Source organism: Panulirus ornatus, chromosome 16, assembly GCF_036320965.1.
Source record: "Panulirus ornatus isolate Po-2019 chromosome 16, ASM3632096v1, whole genome shotgun sequence".
Classification (NCBI taxonomy): Eukaryota; Metazoa; Arthropoda; class Malacostraca; order Decapoda; family Palinuridae; genus Panulirus; species Panulirus ornatus.
In genome coordinates this window covers 14,999,327-15,025,147 of record NC_092239.1, presented here as the reverse complement: position 1 = coordinate 15,025,147, position 25,821 = coordinate 14,999,327, and the positions used below count along the sequence as shown (strand labels likewise).

The 25,821-nt window shown below is 39.8% G+C and overlaps 1 protein-coding gene across 7 annotated transcripts in view; it reads left to right on the top strand.

The window, feature by feature from the left end:
- The window catches only part of Clc (clathrin light chain), an 80,209-nt gene that overhangs the window by 6,814 nt on the left and 47,574 nt on the right, over positions 1-25,821 (top strand). For all 7 annotated transcript variants that reach the window (XM_071671345.1, XM_071671343.1, XM_071671342.1 and 4 more), the window contains exons 2-3: positions 3,005-3,184; positions 15,905-16,003. In XM_071671345.1, coding sequence (XP_071527446.1) covers positions 3,013-3,184; positions 15,905-16,003 — 271 coding nt within the window. In that variant the 5' untranslated portion in view covers positions 3,005-3,012. The remainder of the gene's footprint in view (positions 1-3,004; positions 3,185-15,904; positions 16,004-25,821) is intronic.

Genomic DNA, 25,821 nt, shown 5'->3' with positions numbered 1-25,821 from the left:
TAATGCACCAAAACCACAGTTCCCTTTCCACATCCAGGCCCCACAAAACTTTCACATGCCATGGTTCAATCGTTGACAGCACATCGACCCCGGTATACCACATTGTTCCAATTCACTCTATTTCTTGCACGCCTTTCATCCTCCTGCATGTTCAGGCCCCGATCACTCAAAATCTTTTTCACTCCATCTCTCCACCTCCAGTTTGGTCTCCCACTTCTTCTCGTTCCCTCCACCTCTGACACATATATCCTCTTTGCCAGTCTTTCCTCACTTATTCTCTCCATGTTACCAAGCCATTTCAAAACACCCTCTTCTGCTCTCTCAACCACACTCTTTTTATTACCACACATATCTCTTACCCTTTCATTACTTACTCGATCAAGCCACCTCACACCGCATATTGTCCTCAAACATCTCATTTCCAGCACATCCACCCTCCTGCACACAACTCTATCTATAGCCCATGCCTCGCAACCATGTAACATTGTTGGAACCACTATTCCTTCAAACATACCCATTTTTGCTTTCTAAGATAAAGTTCTAGACTTCCACACATTCTTCAACGATCCCAGAACTTTCTCCCCCTCCCCCACCCTATGATTCACTTCCGCTTCCATGGTTCCATCCGCTGCCAAATCCACTCCCAGATATCTAAAACATTTCACTTCCTCCAGTTTTTCTCCATTCAAACCTACCTCCCAATTGACTTGTCCCTCAACCCTACTGTACCTATATCCATCTTTGTTTCCTGGTGCTAGAACAATAAAAGCAAAACAACATTCAGTCGTTGAAAGAGAAGGGAGCAATTATGCTAAAAAACATTTTGCACTGCTCTATAAAAGTATTCTTATCCATTGATCCGCTCTTGTGCCTACAACAGTATAGAGTAGTGCAAAATGTTTTATTTTATCATTATTGCTCCTTTCTCTTTTAATGACTATTATTTTGCTTATATTCTATATTTAGATTTACTTTTAAGGATAAGAGGACTTTTATTCATCTTGACAAAAAAATGTCGTACAAGAGTGAAAAGAAAACTGTTGAAGGTTTGATATATATCTATCTATCGCCATATTTGTAATTTGATGCAGAACAATGTTCAATGTAAAATAAGAGTGGTACTGCTGGATTCCTTACCTTCTTTAGAGATGATATAGGGTATTTTTCACCTGTAGCTCCTCTTATTCCCAGAATGTTGAGTCCTTACAAAGTTTTAAAGTCAAGGGGAAATATAGGGTAAAAACACTCTATATCATGTGGACAGTGTAAGTAATCCTCTGGTGCAACTTTTGTCGAAATCCACCATTTGAAACACGAACAGGAAGCCATGGAGCAATGAGGCCTTTTGCAAATTACTGGTTTAGTGGTTGGCTGACCACACACATCTGCTGGCTGCTTTGTTCAGATTTCCTGAATGTATAAAGTTTGATAGGTTCTGAACAGAGTGTATGGTATACCTTCTGTTGCTGGTTAGTGTATTGTACACTGTAATATGGAGGTAGATCATATAACTTGCTAGTAATGATAAGGAATTGATGAAACTGTGACTTTTTCAGGAAATAGCTCCTTTTGGATGTCATCACTATATAGTTAATGAAGTTCTGGTGCCTACATCCATATTTTGGTACTTCTACCCACATATGCTTGATCTATTTCCTTCTGCACATGATGATTCATGCCTTATCACTCTAGAAATGTAGAGTCTCTCCATGTAGATTTATTTCTGCACTGCACTGTTGACACTTTGTTGTCATGTCAAGTTATTGATGAGGAAGTAGGAAGGAAACTAACATGTCATAGGTGTTTTGTGAAGGTCACAGTCCAAAACTATCATATCAAACCCTCTGCATACTCCTTTGAAGTAACTTTCCTTTAGCTGACAGCACCTTTATTTCTTTGATTCTTCCAACAAAAAGTTGCTAGTGGCTTTAAACCTCACTTATATGAAAGAAAATTGAGGCTTTATCGACTTAGTTACCCTATAGGAATTAGAGGGAGGAACTTAGTTACCCAATTGGAATTAGAGGGAGGAATATGACATGCTTCTGCTGCAGGGTAGTAATTTTCAGTAAAGTTTACTTGTAGATTTGATTCAAGATTTCTTGCTAATTATTAACTTGAACTTATATGTGTTGACGTCATGCCCCTGTAACACTTTACATTGTTATCATAACCTGGTACATTTAAGGAAGAGGTACTCTGTTCTTTACCATTGTAATAAGAAAAAAGATTTTTTACTAATAATGTCTTTCCCATAGGTACTTAGGGAAGTGGGAATTCTTTGTTGTTAGTTAATAGCAAACCTTTGGGAAATTTGTCATTACTTTTGTATTATAAATGAAACATCAAAATTTATATTTTGTTTGTATTAATTTCCTTGATTGATTATTAATTTGTATTAGAAGGCTTTTAGAATAGCTTACAAGCAGGTGGTGTTTGCTAGGGATGTGCAGGTCAGTTTTGGTGATTGGCTGATTTATCATTGTTCTCAACTCCTCCCTTCATATGGAAGTGAAACCTCGTGGCAATATTCCGGGTTTCTTATCACTGATCCTTTGCTTCATGCAGCTTTTACCAGTTTCTTCCAGATATTCTTCTGGTAAGTGTTTAGCATCCAGGAATTTAAAACTGAAGCAATGATTTAGAAGTGAGTTTCTATAATGTTACTTTTGATCCTTTATTTGATGTAACATTGAGGCAGTCAGAGAGGATCTCTGAGAGAAAAGATATTGAATACATATTTGTGTATCTCAGAATGTAAGAAAGCTTACTTCGGAAGGGGATGCTGTGGCTTAGGAGGAATGAAATAATTTATAGACTCTTGTTTGAACCTGGCATAAAGCAGGTTTGACATCCTTGGCTATTGCATGCTGGTCACTACACAAGCTTTATATTCGTAGAAGTCTTGTATTGTACATTATAAGGAACAGTGTAAAGCATATAAAGAATTATGATTAGAATTATCAGCTTTGTATTCAACTATTAAAGAAGAATGTAATTCCAGCTTTTACCATGGATGGATTTGGCGACAGTTTTGTTCCCCCAGTGGAAGGGTCTGCACCAGCTCCAGATGTGGACCCTGCAGCAGAATTTTTAGCTCGGGAGCAGGACCAGCTAGCTGGGCTTGATGATGACATTATTCCACCAGCTACCCAGGTTCCTGCCCAGCCTCAACCAGCAGCAGGTAAGGAATCTGGTTAACCACCTGTTAAGAAAGTTGTGATTGCAATTTAACTCACACCAGGGTTTTGCATTTATCATTTTTCTTGTGCTTTGTTATTTGATATTAGTAAATGAAAGAAAAAAAAAGGTTGTAAATGATATTTTTTGAGTTTTGCCTTCTATATTATAACATGGCCATTGAATAAGTAAATCATTTATAGGTGCTTATGTACAAAATAGAAGAGAAGTAAGCATATAAGAATGTAGGGTTGTCAGGAAAATAAGTGAGAGAGATATCGTGTGAAGATGTTTTGGAATAGGAAAGTTTGTGGATTTTCATAATGGGAATAAGGATTTAGAAACCTAAGCTTTGAAGAAACCATGATCCAGAAAGTATGGTGACTGAAACAATTTGAGATGAGTTAAATGAGTAATTCCCTTTTTGTAATTACCTGTTTGTACTATGTATGGAGAGAGTTTTACACTTGTGGGGACCTATCATTTGAACATTCTTTACTGTAGTACAATTTCTTGAGTTAATGTATCCTGTCTGCATTAAACATGACCTCAATTGATCTGTTCCATTTATCCAACACTATATTTCAAAAGTATTTTTTTTATCTCCCTATTTACAAGTTTCATGTATTATTGACTGGTTGGTAAGGTTATTTAATGTATGTATGACTCATTGTGAGGTGCCTGAGGATTGGTGGAATGCGTGCATAGTGCCATTGTACAAAGGCAAAGGGGATAAAAGTGAGTGCTCAAATTACAGAGGTATAAGTTTGTTGAGTATTCCTGGTAATTTTATGGGAGGGTATTGATTGAGAGGGTGAAGGCATGTACAGAGCATCAGATTGGGGAAGAGCAGTGTGGTTTCAGAAGTGGTAGAGGATGTGTGGATCAGGTGTTTGCTTTGAAGAATGTATGTGAGAAATACTTAGAAAAGCAAATGGATTTGTATGTAGCATTTATGGATCTGGAGAAGGCATATGATAGAGTTGATAGAGATGCTCTGTGGAAGGTATTAAGAATATATGGTGTGGGAGGCAAGTTGTTAGAAGCAGTGAAAAGTTTTTATCGAGGATGTAAGGCATGTGTACGTGTAGGAAGAGAGGAAAGTGATTGGTTCTCTGTGAATGTAGGTTTGCGGCAGGGGTGTGTGATGTCTCCATGGTTGTTTAATTTGTTTATGGATGGGGTTAGGGAGGTAAATGCAAGAGCTTTGGAAAGAGGGGCAAGTATGAAGTCTGTTGGGGATGAGAGAGCTTGGGAAGTGAGTCAGTTGTTGTTCGCTGATGATACAGCGCTGGTGGCTGATTCATGTGAGAAACTGCAGAAGCTGGTGACTGAGTTTGGTAAAGTGTGTGAAAGAAGAAAGTTGAGAGTAAATGTGAATAAGAGCAAGGTTATTAGGTACAGTAGGGTTGAGGGTCAATCAATTGGGAGGTAAGTTTGAATGGAGAAAAACTGAAGGAAGTAAAGTGTTTTAGATATCTGGGAGTGGATCTGGCAGCGGATGGAACCATGGAAGCGGAAGTGAATCATAGGGTGGGGGAGGGGGCGAAAATCCTGGGAGCCTTGAAGAATGTGTGGAAGTCGAGAACATTATCTCGGAAAGCAAAAATGTGTATGTTTGAAGGAATAGTGGTTCCAACAATGTTGTATGGTTGCGAGGCGTGGGCTATGGATAGAGTTGTGTGCAGGAGGATGGATGTGCTGGAAATGAGATGTTTGAGGACAATGTGTGGTGTGAGGTGGTTTGATCGAGTAAGTAATGTAAGGGTAAGAGAGATGTGTGGAAATAAAAAGGGCGTGGTTGAGAGAGCAGAAGAGGGTGTTTTGAAATGGTTTGGGCACATGGAGAGAATGAATGAGGAAAGATTCACCAAGAGGTTATATGTGTCGGAGGTGGAGGGAACGAGGAGAAGTGGGAGACCAAATTGGAGGTGGAAAGATGGAGTGAAAAAGATTTTGTGTGATCGGGGCCTGAACATGCAGGAGGGTGAAAGGAGGGCAAGGAATAGAGTGAATTGGATCGATGTGGTATACCGAGGTTGACGTGCTGTTAGTGGATTGAATCAGGGCATGTGAAGCGTCTGGGGTAAACCATGGAAAGCTGTGTAGGTATGTATATTTGCGTGTGGACGTATTTGTATACATGTGTATGGGGGTGGGTTGGGCCATTTCTTTCGTCTGTTTCCTTGCGCTACCTCGCAAACGCGGGAGACAGCGACAAAGCAAAAAAAAAAAAAAAAAACTTTTTTTTCATGTTATATCCTCAGGTTTCTCTATCCTTACATCTTTCCAAGAACTGTCCACCATCCATATCATTAATCATGTTGTGATTAGGTCACCCCTTATTCTTTTCTCTACCATTATCTCTTATGATTCTGGCACCATCTTTGTTGCCCTCCTTTGGACCTTATCCATTAACTTTTTGTGCCTCTATAGGTGTGATGACCAAACTTGAGAAGCATATTCTAGTTTTGGCCTTATGTAGGATATGAAAAGCTTGCTTGATATTTTCTTAACTCTATACTTGAAAGCCACTGTGATATTTGCCAGCAGGCAGTTTGTCTCCGTAACTATTCTCGTAATATGGAACTCTGGCTATTGGTTAGAGACGATGTCGAATTGCAAGTCTTTCTTACACACAGAATCATAAAGCCTATATTCAGTTAGGTAATGATCATATTTAGGCCATCTTTCACTTTGTCACATCCTCAGTATTGTATAAATGCTTGAATTCATCGACCATGTTTCAGACTAACTTTGAACACTTTTAAGGTCTCTTTTTAAGCTGATGCAATCTTCTTCATTCTTCACTTTCCCTGTTACCTTTGCATCATTTGTAAAGTTGCTTAGTTAGCATAAGTGATTTTTTGCTCATCTCTGTATAGCTCATCATTTCTAAAGAGAAAGGCAGATGTTAGTTTCCATCTAGATGTTCTGCTGTTGTGGAGTTCATTTTTTGAGTTTTATTGTTGTATCATGATTATTCCATTAGAGAGTATACATATCTTATATACACATGATAAGAAACATCTGTATGCTGAAAAACATGGACTATTTTTTTATAAGTGCAGCCTTGCATTTGAGAAAAGACCAGCAGATTGCCTTTGTTACATTTCATTGATAGAGTGACATATTTTCCACTTAGAAATCAGGACATATAACTTTAAACTTCTCAAGGATTGAAAAAGAGGACAAATGAGAGTTGGGGTGAAAGAGTATGATTTAACTTTAGGGAGGATAAAAGGATATTTTGGAAGGAGGTAATTAATGTGCGAAAGATGAGAACAAATGGGAACACTTGTGAAGGGGGCAAAAGGGGAAGTGATAACAGGTAGTGATGGAGTGAGGAGGGGATGTAGTATTTTGAAGGACTGTGGAATTGTTTGATGATAGAGTGGCAGATGTAGAATGTTTTGGTTTGGGTGGTATGCAAAGTGAGAGAGTCTTGGAGAGTGGTATGATGGAGAGAAGTGGTGAAAGCCTTAAGGCAAAGCAGCAGGAGTGGATGGTATTGCAGATGAATTTATGAAGAAAAGGGGTGACTTTGTTGTTTATTGGTTGGTAAGGATATTTATCATATGTATGGATCATGGTGAAGTTCCTGAGGATTGATGGAATGCTTGTATGATGCCATTGGGAGGGTATTGATTGAGAGGGTAATGGCTGTACAGAGCATCAGACAGGGGAGGAGCTGTGTGGTTTCAGAAGTTGTGTTTGCTTCGAAGAATATGTGTGAGAAAAACTTAGAAAAAGAAATGGATTTATATGAGGCATTAATGAATCTGGAGAAGGTGTGTGAATGGAAAGGGAAATGGAAAGTGAATGGTTCACAGTGAAGGGTGGTCTGTGGCAGGGTCACCATGGTTTGATTTATTTATGGATGGGGTGGTGAGGGAGGTGGATGCAAGAGCCTTGAGGAGAGGGATGAGGATGCAGTCTGTTTGGGATGAGAAGGCTTGGGAATTGAGTCACTTGTTGTTTGCCTATGATACAGCACTTGTAGCTGATTCAAGTGGGAAACTTCAGTATTTGGTGACTGAGTTTAGAAGAGTGTGTGAAAGGAGAAAGTTGAGAGTAAATGTGAATAAAAACATGGTTATTAGGTTTAGCAGGGTTGAGGGACAAGTTAGTTGAAAGGTATGTGTGAATGGAGAAAAATTGGAGTAGTGATGTGTATTAGATATCTGGGAGTGGACTTGGCAGCATATGGAACCATGGAAGTGGATGTGAGTCATAGGGTGGGGAGGGGGCGAAGGTTTTGGGAGCGATGAAGAATATGTGGAAATGAGAACGAGTGAGGAAAGGTTGATGAAGAGGTTATATATTTCATAAGTGGAGGGAAAAGGAGAAGTGTGAGACCCAGTTGGTGATGGAAGGATGTAGTGTAAAATATCCTGAGCAATCAGGGCCTGAAGATGCAGGAGGGTCATAGGTATGCACGGAATAGAGTGAATTGGAATGAGGTGGTATACTGGGGTCAGTGTGCTGTCAGTGGTCTGAACCAGGGCATTTGAATGTGTTGGGTAAACCATGGAAAGTTCTGTGGGGCCTGGTTGTGTTTAGGGAGCTCTTACCTAACAGAAATTGGTGATGGCTGGTCTTATCTAGGAAAATATAGGGTACTGCAAAGTTAAGGGAAACACTTAGAATTTCAATAAAGCATATGAGAACCTCACTGAAACAGATGATGGGGAGGGCTGTGCTGATCTGGGAAAATATGAGGTACCATAAAAGTTAGGGAAACATTCTCATTGTTCAGCAGAATTTATAAAGATCTAACTTCCCCTAAAAACCTAAATTTACTGAATTTTCAATGTTAAATGGAAAAATAATCCTTTACTGGTTGCTATTTCTGTGGTTCCCCAAACCTGGAGGTTTACCAAAGCATAAAATACATGTACTTTTATGATTAAAGGAATAGAATATTAAGCAATCAACCAACCCCTTGAGTGACTTTAAAGCACTCTCATATTTGTTTGGAATCATACTCCAGCTGCAAAATGCCACCCTGTATGGCACACACAAGTTTTCATACCTGTACTGAAAAACATACTGTAATGGATAAACTTACTCTTCACTGGAAATAAAGCATGGTTATCTATACTCTATGGAGAATAAGAAAATCTTCCTATTTTTGCAAGCTATAGTACTTTACCACCATTAGGATATGACCATTTCCTTCTGGCATTATTTTGAAATACATGGTGAATGAAAAAACTTAGATACCTTCATAGGTTTGTTAACTATTAAAGGAAAAGAACATTGGGTATTTTGTATGGTAAATCAAAAACCATGAAAAAAATGGTTCCTTTATTTGTTTTTTCAACATTTGGTAGCCTTTCCTTTTGAAAAAAAAAATCCTGATAGATAAAACAAGCAGTTTTATGATTTTCTTGTTATCATTTACTCCACAATGATATCAAAGCAATATAATTTGATTCATCGCTCACAACCATTGCTGAAATATATTTTGCTTGGGGTAGGGGAGAGCATTCTGGTTCCATGTTTCCTGCATGTTGTGGTAGGCAACTGGTGGATGGGGGGGGGGAATTTTCATGTATTTCAATTTTTAAAAGTCTAAACAGAGGAAGGAGCCAAGCAGGTAGTACTCATCGTCCTATAAGGCTCACATTGGGTTGTCTGTATGTATGTAGATGCAACCAAGATGGGAAGTTAGGTGAAATATGTAAAATGTTTGAAGAATGGAATCCATATGTTCTGGTTCTGAATGAATCAAAGCTCAAGGATAAAGGGGAAGAATGGTTTTGAAGTGCCGTACAAGTAAATGCAAGGTTTGGTGTGAGGGCAAGAGCTAAGGAAGGGGTATTACCACTGCTGAAACAGGAGTTGTGGGAGTGTGTGATAAGAATGTTTGGAAGTTGGCTCCAGAGTGATGATGATGAGAGGTAAGTGTTTTGCAGTCAAGTGAGTGAGAGTGTCAGCAGTTTTGATGTAAGAGACCAGGTATTAGTGATTGGTGAATTAAATGTGAAGGTGAGTAATGTGGCAATTGAGGGTGTAAGTGGGGGCATGAAGTATTCGATAAAGTGAATGGAAATGGTGAACAGCTTGTGGAGTTGTGTGCTGAGAAAGAGCTGATGATTGGTGAATACCTGGTTTAAAAAGAGGGACACACACACACACACACACACACACACACACACACACACACACACACACACACACACACACATGAGAGTAGGAAAGATGGGCAAAAGTCAACATTGCAAGAGAAAGACTTTTGGGTGTGAATGTGCTTGGAGGGGCAGCTGGTGGGAGGTGAGGGTGAAGATTTGTAAAGGTTTTCTGAAAAGAGGGAATGTATGGGTGAGAAGAGAGTGATGAAAATAAGAGAGCTTGGAGAAGAGACTTGTGTGAAGAGATGCCAAAAGAGATTGAGTGTAGAATGGCAGATGGTGAGAATTGATTAAGTGGGTGTGAAAGGGAAGGTATTTATGGAAGCAGTGCTAGCATGTACAAGAGAAGTGCATGACTTGGATAAGGTGTGAGATGGGCAGTTTAGAAAGGGTAGTGAGTGGTGGAATAACTGAATAAGATTGCAAGTGAAAAAGAGAAGAGGTTTATGGGGGGAGCTTACTGTAAGGAGTGCAAGTGATAGGGAGATATATGAGAAAGCAGCAGCAGATCATGAGGAATGTGCAAGGATTGAAAAAGAGTGCGAATAATTGTGTATCACTAAACTTCAGGGAAAGTAAGATGTGTTGGAAGGAGGTTGATAGTGTGCAAAAAGTAAGAGAACAAATGGGAATATCAGTGAAGGGGGCAAATGGGGAATTGGTAATGGGTATTGATGAAATGTGAAGGAGACAGTAAGAATTTTGAAGGATGTTGAATGCATCTGATTATGGAGTGGCATGTGTATGGGTCTAGGTTGTATGGAGAGTGGTTAGGTGACGAGAGAAGTGGTGAAGACCTTGCGTAAGATGAAACGTGGCTTGAGTGGATCATATTGCAGCTAAGTTTAAGAAAGGTGGTGACTGTGCTGTTGATTGGTTGATTAGAATTTTTAGTGTGTAGTTAGATCACAATGAGGCGCCTGAGGATTGGTGAATTGCATATCAAACACAGTTGTTTCAAGGCTATTGGGACAGTAAGTGTTCAGACTAGTGAAATACAGGTTTGTTAAGTACACCTGGTAAGTTTTATGGGAGACTGATGATTGAATGGTGAAGGCATGCACAGAACATCAGACATTGGAAGAACAGTGTAGTTTTAGAAGTGGTAGAGGATGTGTAGATTGAGTGTTTGCTTTAAAGGATGTGTAAGAGAAATAATTAGAGAAACATATGGGTTATGACATTTATGAATATGGAGAAAACCTAATAGGGTTGATAAAGATGCCTTGTGGAAGGAATTAAAAGTATATGGTGTGAAAGGAAAGCTTTTAGCAGCAGTGAGAAATTTTTATCAAATTTGTAAGGTAAGTGTATGAGTAGAAAGAGAGGAGAGTGAGTGGTTCCTGGTGAAGGTGGGTCTGCAGCAGGGATGTGTAATGCCACCAGGGTTATTTCATTTCTTTATGAATGGGGTGATAGGGATGTAAATGCAGGAGTCTTGGAGAATAAGGCAAGTATGCAGGCTGTAGGAGATGAGGAGGCCTGAGAAGCATGTCAATTGTTGTTTGCTGATGACACAGCACTGTTGGCATATACATGTGAGAAACTGCAGATATTGTTGACGGAGTTTGGTAGTGCGTGTGAAAGGAGGAAGTTGAGAGTAAATGTGAGTAAAAGCAAGGTTTTTAGGTTTATCAGGGTAAAGGGACAGTTAGTTGGTGTGTAAGTTTGAGTACAAAAATCTGGAGGAAACGAGGTTCTTTTAGATACCTGGGAGTGGTCATGGCAGGAAATGGAGCCATGGAAGCAGAAGTGAGTCATAGGGTGGGTGAGTGAGTGAAGGATTTTGGAGAATTGAAGAATGTGTGGAGAGGTCATTATCTGTTGGGGAAAAGTATGGGTATGTTTAAAGGTATAGTAGTACCAATAATGTATAGAAGCGAGGGATACACCAATAATGTTGTATAGAAGCGAGGGATAGGCTATAGATGAGGCTGTGTGGAGGAGGGTGGAAGTCTTGGAAATGACTTGTTTTAGAACAGTATGTGGTTTGATTGGGTTAGTAGCAAAAGTATAAGAGGAAGGTGTGGTAATAAGAAGAGTATGGTTAAGGGAGCTGAAGCAGGTTTGCTGAAATGGTGTGGACATACGTAGAGAATGAATGAGGAGAGGTTGACAAAGAGGATGTATGTATCAGAAGTGGAGGGGACAAGGAGAGGGAGGAGACCAAGTTGGAGATGGAAGGATGGGTTGAAAAAAATCGTGAGTAATCTGAACAAGAGCATGCAGGGTGGGGTGACAGGTGTGCACAGGATAGAGTGAATTGGAACGATGCGATGTAAAGGGGTGGATGTACTGTCAGTGGACTGAACTAACTAAGCCTTTTGAAGCAGCCAAGGTACACCATGGAAAGATCTGTCGTGCCGTGTTGTGGATATTTGGCTGTGGTGTGAGTACACTGCACATGACAGCTAGAGAATGGATGTGAGTGAATGAGGCCTTTCTTCGCCTGTTCCTAGCACTGCCTTGCTAATGTGAGAAATGGCGATCAAGGATGAAGAAAAATTCCAATAGAAATATTCCTAGACTTTACATGGTGATTTCTGTCTTCACTGCTGTCTTTGCCATTTTCATGGATGCTTGCAAATGATGATTCCAAATGAGTTTTCATCATTATGAAAGGCAATATTGACTGGAGTTCAACACTTATGGAAACTTTTGATGTAGCCACCCCTTTGAAACGGTTCCCAAAGGGAAAGGGCATCAGGGATATAGATAGATTGTTGCATGATATTGACTGGAAACCTTACAACATAGATATTTCATTTGTAATGGAAGGGAATATTCAAGATGTTATTTAAGAATATGATTTTTTTCAAATCTGTGAATACTCTAAGGCCTTAGTGTTATTGTAAGAATTTGTTCCCTCATTCTGAGTGTTGTCATTGCAAAATGTTGCTCAACGAGCCATCGCTAATATTCTTTATGAGTGTAATTTAGAATTGTGAATTTTTTTTAAATCTGTCCCTTTTGTAAGTGTGTTGCAAGAATTTGCCTCCTAATTTTCAAATACTGCTACTGCAAAAAAATGTCACTGCGAGTGATTGCTATATGACGGCCCTCTGAAGATTCTTACAAAATTAAACATAGCATGCAGAAGAGTGAAAAAGAAAAAATATATCTACCTCTGTTCAGCCATATTGAACTTAAGCTGAATGCTAAACTTAATGTGCAATTAAAAAAAAGGTATGGAAGTCTGTTTTTATATGTGATATGTTGCAGTTGCATAAGTGGACTCATATGAAGCATGTTGCTGTTAAAGGATAAACTTCATTTTTTTCTCTCTGAAAGACATTTAGATATCCCATTGCTATTACCATTCTATTACCATTTTCTTCCACTTTGTTTTGCTTATTCCCATAGCTGCAATTCTTTACAAGATTTTTTTTTTTATACTTCATGACTTCTTTAACTTATTTTCTGTTGTACTTTCTAGATTTGACATTCTGTCATCATGACCCTTGAGTAACACAGTTCATTTTCTTATCTCTATTTAGTCTGCACTCATTGTAATGTAGGCATTGTGAGGGCTTTTCTCTTATGTTTGTAGCTCATTTTTCTGGATTGTCTCTCTGTTCAAGCTGCATATTGTTGAACCTTTAGGAATTCAGTGTTACCTTAAAGGGAGACCTAACTGAGAATGCATACTCTCTTTCAGGTTTAGTATATGACATAAATACCTTTCTGAGCATCTGTTTATCTCTGTATTTGAAGGCAGTATATAGAGTGGGTAAGGTATGGTTTGTCTTTCATGATCCTGTCATTTATATTTTTTTTGGTAGGTAAACATTATTTCACCTCTTAGGTCTCTTTTGTTGATTGATTTATATTGCTTGTTTTCTGCAGTTTGATATTCACAATCCAGTGTGTTTATGCCTTTTTCTATATTCATTGCTTTCCACTAGTTTGGGGATTTCATAAGCCATTAATTTGGCCATTGTTATAACTTTTTTAGCTAATTCTTGTTTCAGGTTGCTGCTTGCTCTTTTTCTTCCCTCGAGTTTCTTTATCTGTATTTTTTATAAAATTTTTCTCCATGGTTTCCTTTGTTCTGTATTGTTTTATAGATGTTTTGTTGAATTTGTCACTGAATACTAATTTTTAGCCCCACATGTACATAATTTGTGTGGGTAATTACCTATTACCTATTGTACTGTACACTGGGAGGTTTACATTTATGGTGGCCCCATCTCTTGAACATTCTTTAACATTATACAGCTTTTTAAATATCTGTGTGCTCTCTGCATTGACTGTGTCTTCAGTCATTTTATTTCATTTGTTTGTGCCACTTAAACTATAAAAGTACTTTTTCACAATTCTCTCCACAAATTTTTTTTACTTAATTTCATGCTATGTCCTCTGGTTGTTCCATTTCCACATCTTTCAAAGAACTGTTCACTGTCTATGTCCTCAGTCTGTTTTAAAGGCTTAAAGGCTGTGGTCTGTTAACCCATCACTCTTCTCTCTTTGAAGGTGGACAGATTTAAAGCCTCTAGCATTTACTTGTAACTCTGCTCTATTAATTTCGGTGCCATCTTTGTTGGTTTCCTCTGGACCTTTTCTATTAGCTCTTTGTGTTTCCTTAGGTATGGTAACCAAACTTTAGAAGCATATTCTAGTTCTAATCTTTTGTGAGACATGAACAGTTTGCTGAATAATTTTTTATCCGTGAACTTGAAAGTATTTTGAAATATTTGACTTGTCAACAGTTTTTGGAAGGTGCACTTTGACAGCAGTTTAGAGATGATGTTGACTCCCAAGTCTTTCTCACACATATATTGCTGCAGCTTGTTTCCTTATAGGTAGTAGTTCGTAAGCAGCCAACGACCAAAGAGGTATATTACCAGTACTACCCACCTGGGTATCACGAGGGTTAGTGATGGCTGCATAGTGAGCCAACACTTCATTGGTTATCAAGTTGCACTCCTCTGACCCAGGTAGCTGTCTTTTCTTTCTGCCTCACCTATGCATGGACTGTTGGCATTCTGTCCAAAAACATACAGTATATATCTCCTTGTTACACAACACTTGACAACACTTAACTCACACAGCTCATTCTTTGTAACTCTAGATTTTCCTGTGGTGAGTGCTTTGTGCTAGTCCTGCCTTTTAGAAAAATGGCTGTAGCAATAGACTGAATTAGTAGGTAGGAACGTTTAGGTAGGACTATTTGGTAGAAACACTAGGTAGAAAGGTAGTAGTAGTAGGTAGGAACAATATGTAAAAATAGTCAGTAGGAACATTAGCTAGGAGCCTTTCCAAACACTGTGCTAGACTGGCCCTTTGCCAGTGGCCTTTTAAGGGTGAGGCACTAAAGGCTAGGAAGCGGCAGTGGAGTTCACTAGTTATGGAGAGACTATTGCTGTGGCCACCCCATTGAGGGAGTTCTTGAAGGGAACAGATGTCAAAGATATAGATAGATAGATAGCTTATCTCCTGCTTATTTCCTCATTTCTGTACATTTAAGTTGAACTTCATACCATGTATCAGACCACCTTTGGAGTCTGTCTAGATCCTATTGTAAGTTGATGCAATCCTCCTGGCTTTTCAACTCCCTTGTGGGCTTTGAATCATGTGCAAATATATTCTGGTAGGAGTCCATACCTTCTAGTAAGTCATTCACATTTATTAAGAATATCAATTGTCCCAAAGTAGAACTCTGGAGCACTCCTCTGATGACCCTGACTCATTCAAGAAGGCTCCCCTGACAAGCATTCTTTTACCTTTCCACTAAGGTGATATCTTATCCTTTGAAGTTGGTTTTCCTCCCTTATTCTTGACTGGTAATCCAGCTTTTTAATCAGCCTCCCATGCTATACAGTGTCAAACGCATTTGGGTGGTCCAGATACAAACAATCTACACAGCCTTTCTCTTTTTCTTAGACAGCTCACTCTCATAGTATGTTTGTGTGTATGTGATTACTGTTTGTGAATACCATTTGTATATTATATGGAGAGAGTTTTACACTCATTGTCCTGTCTGAGTGTATTTGCACTTCTCTGTGGGCAACTGTTGTAGTATGTATGTATGTATGTATGTATGTATGTATGTATGTCGCATATATGAGTATAAGGTTGTGAGAAACCCCTTACTTCCTCTTATGATGATTGATATTGATTATGATACATAAGATGACCTTGCCAGTATACCTACCTGGTTTGGTTATCTTTTCTTATAGTGTTAGATTTGGTCGTAGATCACACAGCTTGCATGGGAATGTTTGTTGGCTGCACATCTTATGCTCTGTATTTTTGGTGAAGGACTTTGGGGCAAATCATTGTATGTTATGTAGCTCATATATCCATTACTTGAACCTTTGATTCTGTTCCATTTATTCTATCTGTATTTCTTAATTTGTCTTTGGAAATTTTTAATTTCATGGTATGTTCATACACTTATTATTTCTTCTCTTGGCAACTATGCTCATTAGGAAACAGTACATACAAGCCTAATGTAAAATCGAAAGTATTCTTTTGCTTCTTTCTTATGCACATATTTTAGGCTTGTATATACAGTTTTGGTCTTAAAGTGGAGACTTATGGTTGCATGAAGATGTGAATAGTGCATGAAGGTGTCTCATCTCCAGGCCTCGATGGAGAAGCTGACTTGTTTGGGGGTGCCCCCGTGAATGGTGGCCCTGACCTGGAGAGTTTTGAGATGCTGGGTGGAGATGAGGTTGCCCAAGGTTAGTGTTGTTGCTTGACCTCAAACCTCATATTCTTACATGTTATCATTAAAGTAATTTGTGTATGATGTAGCTGTGAGTTTTTTGCTTTCTTCTTATGTTTATATTTATTTCAAGAGATATGCTTATGGAACAAAGAATGTTAGAATATTTTCTCCACTTCAGTGATTCAGTGCTCAGCATCTGGATGTGGTGAATTAAAGTCATATGTCAGTACCTCTTCCTGAATAACAGGGCTAACTGTATACACATAAGTAGGTTTGATGTACTTTGACTTTATCATTCCAGAAGGTTCTTTTTGTCATATTTTTGAAATTGTTTACCAGTAGAACTGAAACGTTTAACCTTATTTCATATTTGTTGTTAGGTCTCTTGGAATGCTGTATTCCTGAGGTTACTGTTTTTTGATATGCCCTAAGTTTGTGAACTGATGTGATTAGATTGTGTGTACAGACAGCCCTTATGCATGCTTAAAGAGGTTTATGAACTCTTCTCACAGTAGTTCCAGTTTGGCAGAAGGGTAATTTACTTTTTAAAACAAGCTAATTGAAAACTTTAATCTGATTAATTTCAAGTTTTTTCTTTAGGGTTTGTATGTTGCAGTGAAAATAATGAAGGTAAAAGGATTTGATCTGTTTAAACAGTGTCATATATTAATGGTCTTGCCCATGCCAAAGTATATGGTATTTAGAGTTTGTGTGTTATTTATAAGAAAAGAAACGAGATTACCTGGTATGAAGCAGGACTGATGAATATGTTTTTATGGCTAGAATTATCCAGCCTTGGATATTTTTGATACCTCAGAAATAAATTTGCTCCTCCCCCATAAATTTCTTGGGTGCTGTTGCTTTGAGTAAACTTTTTCTTTTCAGCTGAATATGCATGAACATATAATTTCTTTCTTTACTAATTTCTTTGTTTAGTTTTGTGTGAATACTAATGTTTCACATATTGAATTGATTTAAAAGAGAAAGAATATTTGAGTACTAATGTTAAATCTCATTTCTCGTTTTGGTCACGTAGTTTCAAGTGAATCTGTTATGTAATGTTGTGATTTACCCTTTTTGATTTGACTCTTTTAGTTGTAGACTTATTTCTGTTCTGGGTTTCTTTTTTCAACCTGTATAATGTGTCAAGTTGGTATGTGAAATTAAAAAGTTTTGTGATAGAGTGGAATTTTGGCTGTTCCTGCACATACAAGGAAAATATTAGAATTGTCATTGATTGCTTGTAGAGTCAGAACTTGAGACTGATTTCTTAACATTAGACAAGAGGACTGTCCATCTAGATTTTCAGAAAAATCATTGAAAGTTAAGAACAAACAGAGCAATTGATTTTCCTTTTGTTGCTGAAGTGTCAGATATGCCAAATTGTAGGTTGGGGCAGGGAATTGCTTATTCGAATTATCGTACTCTTACATTCATTTTTGATATAATTCTCCCCTCCAGTATTATCAATTTATCAAAGTAGGAGCAGAAGAAGGAGCTAGGTGAGGAAGTATGAAAGGCAAACAGATATGAAAAAAGTTTACACAAACACAGATTGAATGAATTGAATCAATCTGGTAAGTGGATGGTGGCATAAAGTCATTCCCCTAAACTAGGGCATGAAAAGTGGTCAGGGAAAAGGTGTTCTGGAGTAACACCATAATCCTTTTAAGAAAGGGATCCAGGAGCAATTATATATGTATTTTTTTTCATACATGCTTACTATTTCCTGCATGAGTGAGATAGCATAATAGCATAAGAACATATGACAACCTTAGAAAGAAAAATTCTCTCTTGGCTCATTGCTCTGTTCCTGCTTTTGGAAAGTATTACAGGAAAAGAGGATTTCCAGCCATCTGCTCCCACCCCTCTTAGTTGCCTTCTGCAACATGCAGGGAATATGTGACCAGTATCTTTCTACACTAAAATGTATATATATATATATAATATATATATATATATATATATATATATATATATATATATATTTTTTTTTTTTTTTTTTTTTTTTTTTTTTTTTTACCGCTGTCTCCCGCGTTTGCGAGGTAGCGCAAGGAAACAGACGAAAGAAATGGCCCAACCCCCCCCATACACATGTATATACATACGTCCACACACGCAAATATACATACCTACACAGCTTTCCATGGTTTACCCCAGACGCTTCACATGCCTTGATTCAATCCACTGACAGCACGTCAACCCCGGTATACCACATCGCTCCAATTCACTCTATTCCTTGCCCTCCTTTCACCCTCCTGCATGTTCAGGCCCCGATCACACTAAATCTTTTTCACTCCATCTTTCCACCTCCAATTTGGTCTCCCTCTTCTCCTTGTTCCCTCCACCTCCGACACATATATCCTCTTGGTCAATCTTTCCTCACTCATTCTCTCCATGTACCCAAACCACTTCAAAACACCCTCTTCTGCTCTCTCAACCACGCTCTTTTTATTTCCACACATCTCTCTTACCCTTACATTACTTACTCGATCAAACCACCTCACACCACACATTGTCCTCAAACATCTCATTTCCAGCACATCCATCCTCCTGCGCACAACTCTATCCGTAGCCCACGCCTCGCAACCATACAACATTGTTGGAACCACTATTCCTTCAAACATACCCATTTTTGCTTTCCGAGATAATGTTCTCGACTTCCACACATTCTTCAAGGCTCCCAGAATTTTCGCCCCCTCCCCCACCCTATGATCCACTTCCGCTTCCATGGTTCCATCCGCTGCCAGATCCACTCCCAGATATCTAAAACACTTCACTTCCTCCAGTTTTTCTCCATTCAAACTTACCTCCCAATTGACTTGACCCTCAACCCTACTGTACCTAATAACCTTGCTCTTATTCACAAAGTGAGAGGGTTAGGGAAAATGATTTGGTAAACAGAGAAGAGGTAGTGAAAGCTTTGCGGAAGATGAAAGCCGGCAAGGCAGCAGGTTTGGATGGTATTGCAGTGGAATTTATTAAAAAAGGGGGTGACTGTATTGTTGACTGGTTGGTAAGGTTATTTAATGTATGTATGACTCATGGTGAGGTGCCTGAGGATTGGCGGAATGCGTGCGTAGTGCCATTGTACAAAGGCAAAGGGGATAAGAGTGAGTGCTCAAATTACAGCGGTATAAGTTTGTTGAGTATTCCTGGTAAATTATATGGGATCGTATTGATTGAGAGGGTGAAGGCATGTACAGAGCATCAGATTGGGGAAGAGCAGTGTGGTTTCAGAAGTGGTAGAGGATGTGTGGATCAGGTGTTTGCTTTGAAGAATGTATGTGAGAAATACTTAGAAAAGCAAATGGATTTGTATGTAGCATTTATGGATCTGGAGAAGGCATATGATAGAGTTGATAGAGATGCTCTGTGGAAGGTATTAAGAATATATGGTGTGGGAGGCAAGTTGTTAGAAGCAGTGAAAAGTTTTTATCGAGGATGTAAGGCATGTGTACGTGTAGGAAGAGAGGAAAGTGATTGGTTCTCAGTGAATGTAGGTTTGCGGCAGGGGTGTGTGATGTCTCCATGGTTGTTTAATTTGTTTATGGATGGGGTTGTTAGGGAGGTAAATGCAAGAGTTTTGGAAAGAGGGGCAAGTATGAAGTCTGTTGGGGATGAGAGAGCTTGGGAAGTGAGTCAGTTGTTGTTCGCTGATGATACAGCGCTGGTGGCTGATTCATGTGAGAAACTGCAGAAGCTGGTGACTGAGTTTGGTAAAGTGTGTGGAAGAAGAAAGTTAAGAGTATATATATATATATATATATATATATATATATATATATATATATATATATATATATATATATTTTTTTTTTTTTTTTTTATACTTTGTCGCTGTCTCCCGCGTTTGCGAGGTAGCGCAAGGAAACAGACGAAAGAAATGGCCCAACCCCCCCCATACACATGTATATACATACGTCCACACACGCAAATATACATACCTACACAGCTTTCCATGGTTTACCCCAGACGCTTCACATGCCCTGATTCAATCCACTGACAGCAGGTCAACCCCGGTATACCACATCGCTCCAATTCACTCTATTCCTTGCCCTCCTTTCACCCTCCTGCATGTTCAGGCCCCGATCACACAAAATCTTTTTCACACTATCTTTCCACCTCCAATTTGGTCTCCCTCTTCTCCTCATTCCCTCCACCTCCGACACATATATCCTCTTGGTCAATCTTTCCTCACTCATTCTCTCCATGTGCCCAAACCACTTCAAAACACCCTCTTCTGCTCTCTCAACCACGCTCTTTTTATTTCCACACATCTCTCTTACCCTTACGTTACTCACTCGATCAAACCACCTCACACCACACATTGTCCTCAAACATCTCATTTCCAGCACATCCATCCTCCTGCGCACAACTCTATCCATAGCCCACGCCTCGCAACCATACAACATTGTTGGAACCACTATTCCTTCAAACATACCCATTTTTGCTTTCCGAGATAATGTTCTCGACTTCCACACATTCTTCAAGGCCCCCAGAATTTTCGCCCCCTCCCCCACCCTATGATCCACTTCCGCTTCCATGGTTCCATCCGCTGCCAGATCCACTCCCAGATATCTAAAACACTTCACTTCCTCCAGTCCCTCTCCATTCAAACTCACCTCCCAATTTACTTGACCCTCAACCCTACTGTACCTAATAACCTTGCTCTTATTCACATTTACTCTTAACTTTCTTCTTCCACACACTTTACCAAACTCAGTCACCAGCTTCTGCAGTTTCTCACATGAATCAGCCACCAGCGAGGTAGCGCAAACGCGGGAGACAGCGGCAAAAAAAAAATATCTTTTTTATTCTTTTTTATTATGCATAATCGGTGTTTCTTGTGTCAGCAAGGTAGCCTAGGAAACAGGTGAAGAATGGCCAATCCACTCATATACACATGAATATACATAAATGCCCACATATGCACATATACATGCATATACATAGTCATATGCAGACATTACATACATACACATGAACTTATTCATACTTGCTTGCCTTCATCCATTCCTGTCACTGCCCCATCCCACAGGAAAACAGTATCGCTATCCCCTGGTTCAGTGAGGTAGCACCAGGAATACAGACAAAAAGGCCACATTTGCTCACACTTAGTCTCTATCTGTTATGTGTAATGCTTCGAAACCAAAGCTCCCTATCCAAATCTAGTTTGGTCTCCTACTTCTCTTTGTTCCCTCCACTGCTGACACATATATCCTCTTTGTCAGTCTTTCCTCACTCATTCTCTCCATATGTCCAAACAGTTTCAACACACCCTCTTTTGCTCTTTGAACCACACTTTTTATTTCCACACATCTCTCTTACCCTTTAATTATTACTCGATCAAACCACTTCACACCACATATTGTCGTCAAACATTTCATTTCCAACACATCCACCCTCCTCCATACAACCCTATCCATAGCCCATGCCTCGCAACCATATAACATTGTTGGAGATCCTATTCCTTCCAAAATACCCATTTTTGTGCTCCGAGACAGTGTTCTCTCCTTCCACACATTCTTTATTGCTCCCAGAATCCTCACCCCTCCCCCCACCGTGTGACTCACTTCCGCTTCTATGATTCCACTCCCAGATATCTAAAACACTTCACTTCCTCCAGTTTTTCTCCATTGAAACTTACATCCCAATTAACTTGTCCCTCAACCCTACTGAACCTGATAACCTTGCTCTTATTCACATTACTCTCAACTTTCTCCTTTTACACACTTTTCCAAACTTAGTCACCAACCACTGCAGTTTATCACTCGAATCATCCACTAGAGCTGTATTGTCGGTGAACAACAACTGACTCACATCCCAGGCCCTCTCAGCCCAAGAGATTGCATTCTTGCCTCTCTCCAAAACTCTTGCATTTGCCTCCCAAACCACCCCATCCATAAATCAATTTAACAGCCATGGGGACATCACACACCCCTGCTGCAGACTGACCTTCTCTAGGAACGAGTCACTCTCCTTTCTTCCTACTCGTTCATATGCCCTGCATCCTTGGTAAAAACTTTTCACTGCTTCTTGCAACTTACCTCCCACACCAGATACTCTTAAGGCATTCCACAAAGCATCTCTCAACCCTTTCATATGCCCTCTTCAGATCTATAAATGCTACATACACATCCATTTGTTTTTCATAGTATTTCTCAGACTGATTCTTCAAAGTAAACACGTGATGCACACATCCTCTACCACTTCTGAAACCACACTGCACTTCCCCAATCTGATGCTCTGTACATGCCTTCACCCTCTCAATCAGTACCCTCCCATAGAATTTCCCAGAAATACTCAACAAACTTATGCCTCTGTAGTTTGAATATTCACCTTTATCCCCTTTACCTCAGTACAGTGGCACTATGCATGCATTCTTCCAATCCTCAAGCACTTTCACCATGATTCATTCATACACTGGATATCCAAACCAACCAATCAGCAACACAGTTACCCCCTTTTTTAATAAATTCTACTGCAGTACCATCCAAACCAGACCCCTTGCCGGATTTCATCTTTGCAAAGCTTTCACTACCTCCTCTCTCTCTTAACCAAACCATTCTCCCTGACCCTCTCACTTCACACACCACCCTGACCAAAACACCCTACATCTACCACTCTGTCATCAGACACATTCAACAAAACTTCAGAATACTCCATCTCCTCACTTCATCACCACCTGTTATTATTTCCCCACTTTCCCCCTTCACTGATGTTCCCATTTGTTTTCTTGCCTTATGCACGTTATTTACCTCCTTCCAAAACATCTTTTTATTCTTCCTAAAGTTTAATGATACTCTCACACCAACTCTCATTTGCCCTCTTTTTGAGACCTTGCACCTTTCTCGTAACCTCCTCCTGCTTTCTTTTATACATCTCTCTGTCATTTGCTCTCCTTCCTTGCAAGTATCGTCCAAATGCTTCTCTTTTTCACCAACAACTTCTTCATCCCACCACTCACTACCCTTTCTAATCTGCCTACCTCCCTCCTTTCTCATGCCACATGCATCTTTTGCACAAGCCATCACTGCTTCCCTAAATACATCCCATTCCTCACCCACTTCCCTCAAGTCATTTGCCATTCTAACCTCAATCTCTCCTGGTATTTCCTTGCACAAGTCTCCTTTCCAAGCTCGCTCACTCTCACCTCTCTCTTCTCCCCGACATTTTCTCTTCTTTTATGAAAGCCTCTACAAATCTTCACCTTTGGCTCCTCAAGATAGTGATCAGACGTCCCTCTAGCTGCCCCTCTCAGCTCATTAACATCCAAAAGTCTCTTTTACATGCTTATCAGTTTGCAGGTAATTTATAATGCCCTTTGACCATCTCTCCTACTCACATATGTATACATAGATATATATCTCTTTTTAAACCAGGTATTCCCAATCACCTGTCTTTTTTCAATGTGTACATTGAGATGTATAGGTATGTATATTTGCGTGTGTGGGCGTGTGTGTGTGTACATTGTGTATGGGGGTGGGTTGGGCCATTTTTTTCGTCTGTTTCCTTGCGCTACCTCGCAAACGCGGGAGACAGCGACAAAGCAAAATAAATAAATAAATAACTCCACAAGCTCTTCATTTCCATTCACAACACTGAATACCCCATGTACACCAATTACACCCTCAACTGCCACATTACACACCTTCGCATTGAAGTCACCCATCAATATACACTGGTTTCGTGTATGGGGATGGGGAGAAAGAATATTATCACGTAATCCCTGTGTGTCATAGAAGGCAGCTAAAAGGGGAGGGATCGGGGGGCTGGATATCCTTCCCTCCTGTTTTTTTTATTAATGAAAAGAAGGAACAGAGAAAGGGGCCCAGTGAGAATATTCTCTCTCAAGCTTAGTCCTCTGTTCTTAATGCTACCTTGCTAATGCGGGAAATGGCATATATGTATGAAAGAAAATATATATTTAATATTATTATTATTATTTTTTTAATTTTCCAAAAGAATGAACAGAGAAGGGGGCCAGGTGAGGATATTCCCTCAAAGGCCCAGTTCTCTGTTCTTAACGCTACCTCGCTAATGCGGGAAATGGCGAATAGTTTGAAAGAAAGAAAGAATTATTATTATTATTATACTTTGACACTGTCTCCCACATTAGCAAGGTAGCGCAAGGAAACGAACAAAAGAATGGCCCAACCCACCCTCATACACATGTATATACATAAATGCCCACACACACACACACATATACATACCTATACATTTCAATGTATACATATGTATACATACACAGACATGTACATATATACACATGTTCTTATTCATACATGCTGCCTTCATCCACTCCTGCCGCCACCCCGCCACACATGAAATGACACCCCCCTCCCCCTGCGTGCGTGCGAGGTAGCACCAGGAAATGGCAACAAAGGCCACATTCCTTCACACTCAGTCTTTACCTGTCATGTGTAATGCACTGAAACCACGGCTCCCTTTCCACACGCAGGCCCCACAGAACTTTCCATGGTTTACCCCAGACGCTTCACATGCCCTGGTTCAATCCATTGACAGCACGTCGACCCCGGTATACCACATCATTCCAGTTCACTCTATTCCTTGCACGCCTTTCACCCTCCTGCATGTTCAGGCCCCGATCACTCAAAATCCTTTTCACTCCATCTTTCCACCTCCAATTTGGTCTCCCACTTCACCTCGTTCCCTCCACCTCTGACACGTGTCCTCTTTGTCAATCTTTCCTCACTCATTCTCTCCATGTGAACAAACCATTTCAAAACACCCTCTTCAGCTCTCTCAACCACGCTCTTTTTATTACCACACATCTCTCTTACCCTTACATTACTTACTCGATCAAACCACCTCACATTGTCCTCAAAGATCTCATTTCCAGCACATCCACCCTCCTGCGCACAACTCTATCCATAGCCCACGCCTCGCAACCATATAACATTGTTGGAACCACTATTCCTTCAGACATAGCCATTTTTGCTTTCTGAGATAATGTTCTCGATTTCCACACATTCTTCAACGCTCCCAGAACTTTCTCCCCCTCCCCCACCCTATGATTCACTTCCGCTTCCATGTTTCCATCCGCTGCCAAATCCACTCCCAGGTATCTAAAGCAATTTACTTCCTCCAGTTTTTCTCCATTCAAACTTACCTCCCAATTGACTTGTCCCTCAACCCTACTGTACCTAATAACCTTGCTCTTATTCACATTTACTCTCAGCTTTCTTCTTCCACACACTTTACCAAACTTAGTCACCAGCTTCTGCAGTTTCTCACCTGAATCAGCCACCAGTGCTCTATCATCAGCGAACAACTCACTTCCCAAGCTCTCTCATCCACAGCAGACTGCATACTTGCCCCTCATTCCAAAACTCTTGCATTCACCTCCCTAACAACCCCATCCATAAACAAATGAAACAACCATGGAGACATCACACACCCCTGCCGCAAACCTACATTCACTGAGAACCAATCACTTTCCTCTCTTCCTACACATACACATGCCTTACATCCTTGATAAAAACTTTTCACTGCTTCTAACAACTTGCCTCCCACACCATATATTCTTAATACCTTCCACAGAGCATCTCTATCAACTCTTATCATATGCCTTCTCCAGATCCATAAATGCTACATACAAATCCATTTGCTTTTCTAAGTATTTCTCACATACACTTTTCAAAGCAAACACCTGATCCACACATCCTCTACCACTTCTGAAACCACACTGCTCTTCCCCAATCTGATATTCTGTACATGCCTTCACCCTCTCAATCAATACCCTCCCATATAATTTCCCAGGAATACTCAACAACCTTATACCTCTGTAATTTGAGCACTCAC